The sequence below is a fragment of the Bufo bufo genome, chromosome 6, assembly GCF_905171765.1.
Source record: "Bufo bufo chromosome 6, aBufBuf1.1, whole genome shotgun sequence".
Taxonomy (NCBI): domain Eukaryota; kingdom Metazoa; phylum Chordata; class Amphibia; order Anura; family Bufonidae; genus Bufo; species Bufo bufo.
This window is the reverse complement of record NC_053394.1, coordinates 69,803,773-69,818,493: the sequence shown is the minus strand read 5'-3', so window position 1 is coordinate 69,818,493 and position 14,721 is coordinate 69,803,773. Positions and strand designations below refer to the sequence as shown.

Below are 14,721 nucleotides of genomic sequence, written 5' to 3'. Positions count from 1 at the left end.
GAGAGTATTTACTTAAACATTCATGTCAGCAGTGACGACAGGTGTGCTTACAGATTCAGCCCAGTCATGTAATTGTTTTGGGTTAGGGTTCCAGATGCGGATCGTCTGACAAATGCATTGAAATACCGGATCCGTCTCTCCGGTGTCATCCAGAAAAACGGATCCGGTATTTTTATTTATTTTTTGCATTTTTAAAGGTCTGCGCATGCGCAGACCGGAAAACCGGATCTGTTTTGCCGGAACACTTAATGCCGAATCTGGCACTAATACATTTCAATGGACATTATTGCCGGACCTGGCATTCTGGCAAGTGTTCAGGATTTTGGGCCGGAGAGAAAACTGCAGCATGCTGGGGTATTTTCTCCGGCCATAAAACGTAAGAGGGACTGATGCATCTCTATTCAGAATGCATTGGGATAAAACTGATCAGTTTTTTCCCGTTATTGAGCTCCTGTGACAGAACTCAAACGCTAGTGTGAAAGTACCCTTAGGATCAAGCAATCATTTTTAAGAATCTCTTTTGGGCTTGTTTACTGCTTATTTAATTTACTCCAGCAAGCTGCTTTTGGGAAGAACAGTTTGTTCTCTTCGTCTGTATTGGTTTGTTTGAATTGTAGCATGAACTTGCTGAACTCTACATCTGCTGGCAGCCAGTTTTTATTTTAAATATATATATTGTGGGGTTTCGCTCTGGTAGATGGGGTAAGCGGACGCAGTACTGAGGCAAAAGACAAGTTTTTAACGCAAAACTTCAGTGTTTATTCACACTTGAGGCAAATGCACAAAACAATGCGTTACTTTGCAGTCTTGGTGTTTACTTCACACACAATGGAAAGTACATATAAGACAAGTCACCTTGATGTCAGTTCTGCCTCCAGCAGTCCAAGGCAGGGTTTAGGGGGCCTGTTTCCTCGGCCCATAGGTCTCAGCCCTCCAACCTGGCACCAAGCCTTAGATCCCAACACAGAGATCTTGCTGCTGAGCCCAGCTGCCTATTTAAGGACAGCCAGGTGCTGCCAAAAACTTGGAACGGGAATTAAAATCCAGTCCGGTATTTGACCCCACCTGGCTGCAAAGCAGGCCAGCAGCACACACTGGGAGGAAAATACCTGTTTTCCCAGACCATTCCCCACACTGTGTCGCAAATATATATATATATATATATATTTTTTTTTTTGCTATCTATTTTCTATGTCTATATTTAAAAACAACAATCCTAAAATCCTGCAGTTTTTGGCCACTAAGCCTACTTATATAAAGATGCTTCCTATTCTTTGCAGATCAGTATGTAGCAATCATCTCATTATCTTCATAGGCAGGATTACAATGATACAAATTATATATATACAGTGGATATAAAAAGTCTACACACCCCTGTTAAAATTTTAGGTTTCTGTGATGTAAAAAAATGAGACAAAGATAAATCATTTCAGAACTTTTTCCACCTTTTAATGTGACCTATAAACTGTACAACTCAATTGAAAAACAAACTGAAATCTTTTAGGTAGAGGGAAGAAAAAAATATAAAAATAAAATAATATGGTTGCATAAGTGTGCACACCCTTAAACTAATTCTTTGTGGAAGCACCTTTTGATTTTATTACAGTACTCAGTCTTTTTGGGTATGAGTCTATCAGCATGGCACGTTTTGACTTCGCAATATTTGCCCACTCTTCTTTGCAAAAACACACCAAATCTGTCAGATTGCGAGGGCATCTCCTGTGCACAGCCCTCTTCAGATCACCCCACAGAATTTCAATCGAATTCAGGTCTGGGCTCTGGCTGGGCCATTCCAAAACTTTAATCTTCTTCTGGTGAAGCCATTCCTTTGTTGATTTGGATGTATGCTTTGGGTCGTTGTCATGCTGAAAGATGAAGTTCCTCTTCATGTTTAGCTTTCTAGCAGAAGCCTGAAGGTTTTGTGCCAATATTGACTGGTATTTGGAACTGTTCATAGTTCCCTCTAGCTTAACTAAGGCCCCAGTTCCAGCTGAAGAAAAAACGCCCCTTGGCATGATGCTGCCACCACCATGCTTCACTGTGGGTATGGGGTTCTTTTGGTGATGTGCAGTGTTTGTTTTTGCGCCAAACATATCTTTTGGAATTATAGCCAAAAAGTTCAACCTTGGTGTCATCAGACCATAACACCTTTTTCCACATTCTTTTGGGAGACTTCAGATGTGTTTTTGCAAAATGTAGCCTGGCTTGGATGTTTTTCTTCGTAAGAAAAGGCTTTCGTCTTGCCACTCTACCCCATAGCCCAGACATATGAAGAATACGGGAGATTGTTGTCACATGTACCACAAAGCCAGTACTTGCCAGATATTCCTGCAGCTCCTTTAATGTTGCTGTAGGCCTCTTGGTCGCCTCCCAGACCAGTTTTCTTCTCGTCTTTTCATCAATTTTGGAGGGACGTCCAGTTCTTGGTAATGTCACTGTTGTGCCATATTTCCTCCACTTGATGATGACTGTCTTCACTGTGTTCCATGGTATATCTAATGCCTTGGAAATTCTTTTGTACCCTTCTCCTGACTGATATCTTCTAACAGTGAGATCCCTCTGATGCTTTGGAAGCTCTCTGTGGACCATGGCTTTTGCTGTGGGATGCGACTAAGAAAATTTCAGGAAAGACCAACTAGAGCAGCTGAACTTTATTTGGGGTTAATCAGAGGCACTTTAAATGATGGCAGGTGTATGCTGACTCCTATTTAGGCCTCATTCACAGGTCCGCCATTTCGTTACACATTTTGCGGAACGGAATTGCGGACCCATTCATTTCTATGGGGCAGCACGATGTGGTGCCCGGATACGGAATTGCGGACCCGGACTTCCGGGTCCGCAATTCTGTTCCCGAAAAAAATAGAACATGTCCTATTCTCGTCCGCAAATGCGGAACGCTCATTGCCGTGTCCGTGTTTTGCGTTTCCGCGTATCCATGGATCCTCAAAACACGTTACGGACGTGTGAATGGACCCTTAACATGATTTTGAATGTGATTGCTTAATTCTGAACACAGCTACATCACCAGTTATAAGAGGGTGTGCACACTTATGCAACCACAATATTTTTGTTTTCTTCCCTCTACCTAAAAGATTTCAGTTTGTTTTTCAATTGAGTGGTACAGTTTATAGGTCACATTAAAGGTGGAAAAAGTTTTGAAAGGATTTATCTTTGTCTCATTTTTTTACATCACAGAAACCTGACTTTTTAACAGGGGTGTGTAGACTTTTTATATCCACTGTATGTATGTGTGTATATATATATATATATATATATATACACACACACACAAAGAGAGATAACACAGGATTCACCATTCACAATAGGAGATGGTCACAGCTTATTTAAGCCCCCTCCCTGTGCACAGAGCATGAACATCTCCTGTCTATTGTGGTATACGCTCCATGTGGCTGCTGTAGATCATATCCATACATGCTGTTAACAGCAGCTAAAGCAAGATGGCGTCCCCCCATAATAATGTTCAGAAATTTAATAAAACAAAATCTAAAATCGGAAAATAGAAACAGATCAGAAAAGAGGAATATATTTCAGTTGGACAAAAAAATTGGTGATACATTCCCTTTCTAAAGACTTCAACTGTATATTGCTCCAGTCCAGTCAAGATGAGTGTGGGTTTATTATCTTTTAACACACATGACCTAATAACTGATCCATACAACATATGATTAATATCTGGTAATTTGTTTTCTCCAGAATAGTTTGTATATTGGCACCGAGAGCGGGGTCCTCCAGATACCACTTTCTGGGTGTAATCAGTACTCCTCATGCTACGACTGCATTCTGGCCCGGAATCCGTATTGTGGTTGGGATGGCAGCACGTGTCGGAAACCTCTCACACATCAAGACTGGTAAGGTTTCATTCCTAATTATTTTTCCTTTTTTCAAGAGTGCTAGTAAACTAGTCTGACTTTCCGTCTTTTGCAAGGAATGATGAAGCATTTGTCATTCGCAAGCAATGCATTTTTCAAAGGGATTTCACGAGACTTAAAGGGGTGATCCAACCCCTAAAATACCTTCCCATACGCCCGGGCCCCTGACAGAGGTTATACTTTCCTGGCTTCCTTGGCACCTGCTTTGCTTCTGACGCCCACATGGCCGTTGCTGCCTCTCCCCATCGTGCGGATGAAAACATCCGGCGTCGGGGGAAGGGGGGATAGCCAATAGCAGGCTGTGACGAGAACGAGCCTCCCTAGCATCGCGGGTGATGTTAGGGAGGCTCGTCCCCATCATGGCCTGGTATTGGCTGCCCAACCCCCCCGACGCCGGGTGTTTTTACCTGCGCAACTGTGAGATGCTGTGGGGGCGTCAGAAGCGACGTGGGTGCGGGGAGCCAGGTAAGTACAACCTCTATGAGGGGCCCAGGTGTATGGGGAGGCATTTTAGGGGTTGATAATCCCTTTAAATACTGAAGACATCATTATCTAATTGGTGGGGATCCGACACTTGGGACCCCCACTGATCAGCTGTTTGAGAAGGCGCGAGAACTCCTGTGAGCGCCGCGGCCTTCACCGTTCTTGCGAAGCACAGCACCATAGATAGTACAGTGGCTGTGTTTGGTATTGCACTTGGCCCCATTCTCTACAATGGGGCTGAGCTGCTCCTAGGCTACGTGACCGATGAATCTGATGTCACTCAGCCTAGGAAAAGCTGAGAGAAGGTCGTGACGCTATTGTGAGCGCCACTGCCTTCTCGAAGAGATGATCGGCAGGGGTCCCGGGTGTCAGAGCCCTCACCGATCAGATATTGATGACAATCCATAGGATAGGTCATCGGTATTAACCTCCTGGAAAACCCCAATAACTGCACCTCACCTGGAGAGTCTGCATTCACTCTGTAATGTGAAAGGATTTGAAGGAGGGGGAGGAGTGACAACTCTATTGTGTGCTGTCAGGGTTGTCAGTGACCGGGCTGCAGCTCCACTGTACGTGTAACATGGCAGACGGCGATAACTTCCTGTTAGTGAGTTAGGCCGCAGTACACCTTATACAATACACTAAAACTAATAGAAAAGAACAAGTCATTAAATGAGGCATGTAAAACTTCCGTAGGATGCAGAAAAATCTTTTTAATTAATAAGGCAGAACAACTACTCTTCTCTCTTTTTTCCGGTAAAATCTGTCCTCCCCGGCGTTCTTTCTTTCTGTTCATTTCATTTGGTTTTGTCATCGCATTTCACTGTATGAATTGTTGTTCTTGGCTGCTTGCAGGGTACAGATGACGCAGGACCTGCAGAATGGTAACAGAGGATGTCTAAACGGCACATACGAGGGTACGCGCTCTGCTTATTTTACTACATCAGTACTGCATGCAAACGAGCCTGGGAGACAGTGCTGCAAGAGTTAATGCTGAGTGAGCAGGACGCCTGTATGAACTGGGCAGTAAATCTACGGTGTTATATTTAGCATTGCGATATTCTTGCATTCACTGTTAGGGCTCGTTCAGACGGCCATATGCGGATCCTTTTTTTTTTTTGCGGACAGTTCAACATGTCCGCAAAATAACGGATTGCATTCCGCATTTTTGAGGACCCATAGACTTCAATGGGGCCACGTCCTGATTTTCACTGGCAAGTATAGGACATGTTTTATTTCTTTTGCGGAGCCATAGAACGAAAGAAAAGGGCCCCATAGAAGTGAATGGGTCCGCATCTAATCGGGGAAAAAAAACGAATCCACATTTATGCGGACAGCATGCCGCCTCCGGGACCAAGAAGATAAAGGATGTGATATTCAGAAACAGGAAGGCATTGGGAGAGATCTAGTGTGAATAGTGTCATAGGATGCGTACCAGTTGCACCCAGTTTATCCACTTTGCACTCGTGACATTAAACATTTGGCATAAATGGAGAGAAGGATTCATCAAGTTCTGTACGCTGGTTTTCTCATGCTGCTGCAAAAAAAATTTTGCCAACTTTTTGATGTCACACCCTTTTGCTGCTTACAAAAAGTGGGTGGGAATGTAGGCACAGTTAGTTAGGCGAGTAGTTTTATAGATTATTTATCAAATGTGACTTTTAATATTGAAAAAAAAACCTCGAAGAAATGTCGTAATTTCTGTAGGAGTTGGTGAAAAACAGGACAAACAAGAAAAATCTCCCCCACAGTGTCAGCCACTAGTACATTTGGTACATGCCATTTATTACAAAATTTAAGGCAGAATTATTAGCACTATGTTAGGAGATCTGGAAGCCTGTTTCGGTAGTCTGTTCCAGTAGAAGTGCCAGCTGTTGGCTAAACAAAAAAAAAATGTATTTGTCCTGCCAAAACCCGGCATTTAGGGCGGAAAGTCGCCAGATCACTTCCAGGTCCTATTATAGTCAATGGGGATCGGTTGGCTCCCTGCATTTTTTGGCTATGCTAGATACGGTGAACTCCAGCAGGCCTTTCCTATGGTAGATTTCGAATGCTAATGTGGACGTACCCTTAATACATTTTCCCCATTGTGTCATGGAATCATTTTTACAGTTCTTGTCTGTAGAATGTTTTTGGGTGTTTTTTTTTGCTAAAAAAGTCATGTTTTAATAAGTGATTTTACCCCCTACTGCTTGAGGAATAAGCTCAGTCTTAAAATAAAAAAAAACATTACATTTTTCTAAAGATAGAGATTCATGGGAAATTGAAAAGCTCTGCACAAGTGACAGGGGTTGGTGCAAATTGAGGGCTGGTAACCCTAGATGATAGGAAGACCTGAACATATGGGTGAATCACCAAGGATACAGATTGGTAGAGGTTTGTGAAGAAGCAGAATTTGCTTAAAGGAGAAATCCATTTAAAAAGATGCTCTGATACTTGTGGGAAAATCGCGCTGGTAAAGTCTCATCTTGGAACTCCAGTGATTTTGAGAATTATAGGGCAATCAAACCTCCAGGACACTGCTGAGATTTCTGTTAATAACAATCCGGTGTAACATTATACACACACTGCCATTGCTTTGAATAGAACTTTGCTCAGGCTACTTTCACACCAGCGTTTTTACTGGATCCGGCAGGGTTCAGCAAAAGTGCTTCCGTTACTGATAATACAACCGTCTGCATCCGTTATGAACGGATCCGGTTGTATTATCTTTAACATTGCCAAGACTGATCCGTCATGAACTCCACTGAAAGTCAATGGGGGACGGATCCGTTTTCTATTGTGGCAGATTGTGTTAGAGAAAACTGATCCGTCCCAATTGACTTGCTTTGGGGGTCATGCCGGATCCGTCTTGCTCCGCATCCCAGGAGGGAAAGCAAACTACAACATGTTGCGGTTTGCTCTCCGAAATGGGAACGCAACTAAACGGAACGAAATGCATTTTGGAGCACTCCGTTCTGTTCAGTTCAGTTTTGTCCCTATTGACAATGAATAGGAACAAAACTGAAGTGCTTTTTCCCGGTATTGAGCCCCTATGACAGATCTCAATACCGGAAAACTAAAACGCTAGTGTGAAAGTAGCCTTAGATCTATCAAAAGGGCAGAGAAAATGCTGTAATATGCTTTACTTTTTTGGCCTATAAATTGCTAGGCTCCCTGATGGAAAGCCAACAGACCTCATTAACGAGGATCCATCAGGTGCCGTTTGTTTCCATCATTTAACCCCTTCAGGACACAGCCTTATTTCACCTTAAGGACCAGGCCATTTTTTGCAAATCTGACCAGTGTCACTTTAAGTGGTGATAACTTTAAAACGCTTTGACTTATCCAGGCCATTCTGAGATAGTTTTTTCGTCACATATTGTACTTCATGACACTGGTAAAATGAAGTTAAAAAAAATAAAAATTATTTATAAAAAAAAAAATCTAATTTACCAAAAAAGTTTCAATTTCTCTACTTCTATAATACATAGTAATACCTCCAAAAATAGTTATTACTTTACATTCCCCATATGTCTACTTCATGTTTGGATCATTTCGGGAATGATATTTAATTTTTTGGGGATGTTACAAGGCTTAGGGTATTTTCACACTTGCGGCAGGACGGATCCGACAGGCTGTTCACCATGTCGGATCCGTCCTGCGGCTGTTTCGCCGTGCCCCCGGGCCGCCGCTCCGTCCCCATTGACTATAATGGGGATGGGGGCGGAGCTCCGGCGCAGCACGGCGGTGCACGGCTTAAGGCCGCCGGACTAAAATTACTGCATGTCAGGTTTTTTAGTCCGGCGGCTTTCTCCGTGCACCGCCGTGCTGCGCCGGAGCTCCGCCCCCGTCCCCATTATAGTCAATGAGGACGGAGCGGGGGCACGGCGAACAGCCACAGGACGGATCCGACATGGTAAACAGCATGTCGGATCCGTCCTGCCGCAAGTGTGAAACTAGCCTTAGAAGTTTAGAAGCAAATCTTGAAATTTTTCAGAAATTTTCAAAAACCCAATTTTTCGGGACCAGTTCAGGTCTGAAGTCACTTTGCGAGCCTTACATAATAGAAACCACCCAAAAATGACCCCATTCTATAAACTACACCCCTCAAGGTATTCAAAACTGATTTTACAAACTTTGTTAACCCTTTAGGTGTTCCACAAGAATTTATGGAAAATAGAGATGCAATTTCAAAATCTCACTTTTTTGGCAGATTTTCCATTTTAATTTTTTTTTTTTCAGTTACAAAGCAAGGGTTAACAGCCAAACCAAACTCAATACTTATGGCTCTGATTCTGTAGTTTACAGAAACACCCCATATGTGGTCGTAAACTGCTGTACGGGCACACGGCAGGGCGCAGAAGGAAAGGAATGCCATATGTTTTTTGGAAGGCAGATTTTGCTGGACTGGTTTTTTTTGACACCATGTCCCATTTGAAGCCCCCCTGATGTACCCCTAGAGTAGAAACTCCATAAAAGTGACCCCATCTAAGAAACTACACCCCTCAAGGTATTCAAAACTGATTTTTACAAACTTTGTTAACCCTTTAGGTGTTCCACAAAAATTAATGGAAAATAGAGATACAATTTCAAAATGTCACTTTTTTGGCAGATTTTCAATTTTAAGATTTTTTTTACTTTTACAAAGCAAGGGTTAACAGCCAAACATAACTCAATATTTATGGCCCTGATTCTGTAGTTTACAGAAACACCCCATATGTGGTCGTAAACTACTGTACGGGCACACGGCAGGGCACAGAAGGAAAGCAATGCCATACGGTTTTTGAGAGGCAGATTTTGCTGGACTGTTTTTTTTTTTTTACCATGTCCCATTTGAAGCCCCCCTGATGCAACCCTAGAGTAGAAACTCCATAAAAGTGACCCCATCTAAGAAACTACACCCCTCAAGGTATTCAAAACTGATTTTACAAATGTCGTTAACCCTTTAGGTGTTCCACAAGAGTTATTGGCAAATGGAGATGAAATTTCAGAATTTCAATGTTTTGGCAAATTTTCCATTTTAATCCATTTTTTCCAGTAACAAAGCAAGGGTTAACAGCCAAACAAAACTCAATATTTATGGCCTTGATTCTGTAGTTTACAGAAACACCCCATATGCGGTCGTAAACTACTGTACGGGCACACGGCAGGGCGCAGAAGGAAAGGAATGCCATACGGTTTTTGGAAGGCAGATTTTGCTGGACTGTTTTTTTTGACACCATGTCCCATTTGAAGCCCCCTGATGCACCCCTAGAGTAGAAACTCCAAAAAAGTGACCCGATTTTAGAAACTACGGGATAGGGTGGAAGTTTTGTTGGTACTAGTTTAGGGTACATATGATTTTTGGTTGCTCTATATTACACTTTTTGTGAGGCAAGGTAACAAGAAATAGCTGTTTTGGCACCGTTTTTATTTTTTGTTATTTACAACATTCATCTGACAGGTTAGATCATGTGGTATTTTTATAGACCAGGTTGTCACGGACGCGGCGATACCTAATATGTATACTTTTTTTTTTTATTTATGTAAGTTTTACACAATGATTTCATTTTTGAAGCAAAAAAAAATCATGTTTTTGTGTTCCCATAGTCTTAGAGCCATAATTTTTTCAGTTTTTGGGCGATTTCCTTGGGTCGGGTATGATTTTTTCGGGATGAGATGACGGTTTTATTGGCACTATTTTGGGGTGCGTGTGACTTTTTGATCGCTTGCTATTACACTTTTTGTGACTTAAGGTGACAAAAAATAGTTTATTTATCACAGTTTTTATTTTTTATTTTTTACGGTGTTCATCTGAGGGGTTAGGTAATGTGATTTTTTTTATAGAGCCGGTCGATACCTAATATGTATACTTTTTTTTTATTTATGTAAATTTTACACTAACAGCTTTTTTAAAACCAAAAAAATGATGTTTTAGTGTCTCCATATTCTGAGCCATAGTTTTTTTTTTTTTTGTGCGATTGTCTCAGGTAGAGGCTCATTTTTTGCGGGATGAGGTGACGGTTAGATTGGTTCTATTTTGGTGGGCAAACGCCTTTTTGATCGCTTGCTGTTGTACTTTTTGTGATGTAAGGTGACAAAAAAATGGTTTATTTAGCACAGTTTTTATTTTTTACTGTGTTCATCTGAGTGGTTAGGTCATGTGATATGTTTATAGAACCTGTCGATACGGACGCGGCGATACCTAATATGTATACTCCCCCCCCCCCCCCCCTATTTTTACCAATTTTTTTTAACTTTATTTGGGGAAAATGACGTTTTTGTTTATTTTTACTTGAAACTTTACATTTTTTGGGGGGAAAATTTGATTTTTTTTCACTTTTTTTTTCACTTTATTTTTTGTCCCACTTTGGGACTTGAACTTTTGGGGGTCTAATCCTTTACAATGCATTCCAATACTTCTGTATTGGAATGCATTGGCTGTATGAGTAATACTGTGTGTATTACTCATACAGCTTCCGGCCTGTGAGATCCAGGGGGCTGGATCTCACAGGCTCGTCACCGGAAGGCAGCGCGCTGCCTTCCATGCCATCAGGTCCCCCCTACAGCCGCATGGGGACCCGATGGCATCGCCGCCCGCTGCCACCGCAATAGGTAAAAGCCGCAAACAGCAGGTCTGAATTGACCTGCGGTTTGCGGAGATCGCCGACACGGGGGGGGGGGGGGGTTCCCGGGCCCCCCCCCGCGCATTTTGCCAAGGTGCCTGCTCAATGATTTGAGCAGGCACCGGGTTACGTTCCTTAAGTACCAGGACATCAGGGCGTACCGATACGCCCTGTGTCCTGAAGAGGTTAAAGGGGTTGTGTCACAAAGCATATTCAACATTTTTTAAACCAGCACCTGGATCTGAATACTTTTGCAATTGCATGTGATTAAAAATTTTGCATAGCCACCAAGTTATCCAATAAAATGTATCTGTATAGCGCCACCTGCTGTTTGTTGTATTTCTTTGTCCGGCTCAGTTTCATCTTTCACCTGCCTCCTGAGCTATGATGGGGAGAGCGCTGCAGCAGAAAAGACACGCCCCCTGAGCTGCAGCAGAAAAGACACGCCTCCTGAGCTGCAGCAGAAAAGACACGCCCCCTGAGCTGCAGCAGAAAAGACACGCCCCCTGAGCTGCAGCAGAAAAGACACGCCCCCTGAGCTGCAGCAGAAAAGACACGCCCCCTGAGCTGCAGCAGAAAAGACACGCCCCCTGAGCTGCCAGCTTAATATAAATCTAGCAGAGTGATTGGAGCAATGAATGGGGAGATCTCAGGAATCCATGCGCTGGTTCTGTGTTTGGTAGAAAGAGATTGTCATGTCCTATATGATGTCTGGTTTTAATTTTTTACAATAACCAGGGGATAACCCATTTAATTGAATAACTCACTCGCTATAATACATTTTTATTTACATGCAATTACAAAAGTATTCAGATCCAGGTGCCGGTTTGAAAACTGCTGAATATTTTTGGGACAACCCCTTTAACACTGTTTTTTGTTAAATTTCAGTAACGGATGTCCCTGGGGGTTGCAAAGGGGTTTGTATAGAGCCGTTTCATTCTGGAAATCATTGGTGTCTGAGATTAAAACCTTCATCAATATGATCTTTGCAGAAGTATCTGACATATCTGAAGGTCATTTTGACTGAACTTCCCCTTTAAGTTAAAGTGCTGGTCCATTCTAATCGGTGAGGGTACACATGTAGTTTTGGGGAATACATTTATTTATACACTGTCAGACCCAGAGCTCATTTTGGGAAATACCCTGTGCCAAGGATATTTTGGCACAGCAGGACCCTGCATAGAGCTAGAGGGGGCTCGTGACCTTGAAATGTGATTCAGAACGGACATTTCTAGGTGATCATTATGACCCTGGAATCTCATTTTAGAGATCCCTTGTATTGAGAGCTCATCTCCGCTTATACTTTCAATATCCGTGCTCAGTATTAATATTCATTGCACGAACCTGGAGCTCAGAATTTATCATCTTGGATTTTCAGAATCTAACCTGACAAATCAATATTAGACTGAGTAGAAGGGAGGTAAAGAGCAGGAGGGAGAGTGAAAACTCGTTCTTTGTGCTTCATCGAGCAGTAAATATATATATATCTATATCGGCTCAGTAGACCTTTTATTGATTCTTTTCCATCTCAAGCCTATTAATATATTGTGACATTTTGTGTCTTTTTAACCGCGGTCTTTGCTTTAATTATACTTAACCTTTGTTTTTTCAGTTCCTCCTATGAAGAAAATGCGGACAATTTTGAAAGGCGACGATGTTCTCCTGCAGTGTGACTTTCAGTCTAATTTGGCTAAGCCGCAATGGTTTGTCAATGGCTCAGACCCATTGGATAGTGATGACTCTCATCTTAGAGTGGGTATCGATGGACTTCTCATCACTGATGCTCTTCTAGAGCATAGTGGAGAATATAGCTGTTATTCTGAAGAAAATGGCTTACAGGGCTTAGTGACTTCATATAATGTCAGTGTTTTGTTGGAGCTACCAAAAGGGAAGATCTACTCTGAACCTACGCCCATTGTCCAGTTGCCAACAGCGGCACCACAAGCCTCTTCCAAGTTGGAGTTTGTGTACATTTCCATAATTACTGTCCTTGGTGGGCTATGCCTTGTTCTAACTATTGTCTTAGTCTCCGTATCCTGCCAGCAGAAACGAAAAGGCAAATACAGCACCACCAACTCCAGAAAAAATGCCGTAGAGCTTCAGACCGTATCCTCAAACTTCCAAGGAAAGTCAGAAGAGATGAACAATTATTCTGATGGCTGTCTCCAAATTATTCCTGGCGAGGCACCAACTTGTCCTCCAAGCAAACTAAACCCTCCTCCTCCACCGCCACCACCTCCTCTACCTTCAGAGTTCACCAATGGGATCAGCACGCTTCCCAACATGCTAAGGAAAATGAATGGGAATAGTTATATGCTTCTAAGACAAAATGATGAGGCAAGCTCACCATTGTATAATTCCTTCACAGAGGAGCTCAGCAAGATCCTGGAGAAGAGGAAACATACGCAACTGGTTGAGAAGTTGGATGAAAGTTCTGTTTAGTAAAAACTGCTAAGAGACAGTGATATAACACAATACTACCTCAATGAACAATCATTTTTTTTAAAGATTAACTTTTTATTATATTTTCCTTTATTCATGCTTATCTTTATTTTTAATTTATGCAAACCAACACTGTGAAAGTCTTTGACTTTTACACTACATATCTGGGTTCTCCTCTGCTGTGACGTGCAAGCCCTAAGATGGACATGTACAAGGAGACGTGTCCTCCTTAGGGAGGGAATAATTCCTGCTCATCTGTTTTGGAAGAACTGTGACCGAAGCTAAAAAGAAGGAGAAAAACATGCAATAAAGGTAGGTTCCTGCATCGGGATAAGAGCTCCTACAATGATTATTGTCATTTTTGTAAAATTCACTTGTAGGTACACAGCCTGCATCAGGGGCTCCAATAAGAACGTCAGTTTAGTTGCATGCAGCCCTATTCTGCCCACTGAAACTACAGTTACCTTGGCAGCAACCAGTAGGGCCCCATTGTAAGTCAAAGGGGTCTTGTGGGCGCTATTTGAATTCGGCAAAGCACCATGGCCTTCATTTTAAATGGAAACTACAACGTGCACATTGTAGTCAATATTTTTCTGTTGCCCTCTAGTCGGGCTTATCGGGGGATGAATGTTCCTGCCAATGATCATTTCCGACAATTTGCCTTCTAAAGGTGCAGCCGATCGCCCGATGAACGAGTGAAATGCTCGCTCATCGGGTGAAACGGTCATTCCTGCAGACAAGTAAAATATAATTTCTGGGCAGCAGATCGTGCTGTTTAAACAGCGACCTGCTGCCCAGAAACAATGCAGCTGTATGAGGACGAGCGATGGCAATAGCGACCTCATACTGTGGAGGCGATCTCTGCATGTAAATGCAGCTCTTCACCTCCATTAACTAGCAGCCGACTGCCGGGAAGGAACTCTTCCTTCCCAATAATCAGCTGCTCCTCTCTGCGTGTAACCCCCACCATAACAGTTCTTCAGATAAATTGCTCATCATGGGGGGCAGATATTTTACTATTGGTAATCCCGTTGAAGGATGGAAGGAGAAAAGGTGTAAAGGAGTGACTGGAAGCACAGAGTTTTCAGTGCGGAAGAAGCCAGTATATCCCACGACTCTGTAAAATGGCATCATGCAGTATGACTGCATTTTGCAACCTGCATTAAATTTTATTGTGCTTCTTCACCATCTCGTTATTTTATATAAGGGCGTCCGAGGGCAGAAAGGTGGTACTTTTGCAACCTTTGCAAAAACTTTATTGCTGCACTACTGAGAAGTTCTATGTGCCTCTATGTACAGTACTATGTTGTAAAAGCAGC

General features: G+C 42.5%; 1 protein-coding gene across 1 annotated transcript in view; it reads left to right on the top strand.

The window, feature by feature from the left end:
• The window catches only part of SEMA4G (semaphorin 4G), a 209,045-nt gene that overhangs the window by 173,921 nt on the left and 20,403 nt on the right, over positions 1-14,721 (top strand). The window contains exons 13-15 of the mRNA XM_040438633.1: positions 3,715-3,869; positions 5,229-5,290; positions 12,573-13,714. Coding sequence (XP_040294567.1) covers positions 3,715-3,869; positions 5,229-5,290; positions 12,573-13,402 — 1,047 coding nt within the window. The 3' untranslated portion in view covers positions 13,403-13,714. The remainder of the gene's footprint in view (positions 1-3,714; positions 3,870-5,228; positions 5,291-12,572; positions 13,715-14,721) is intronic.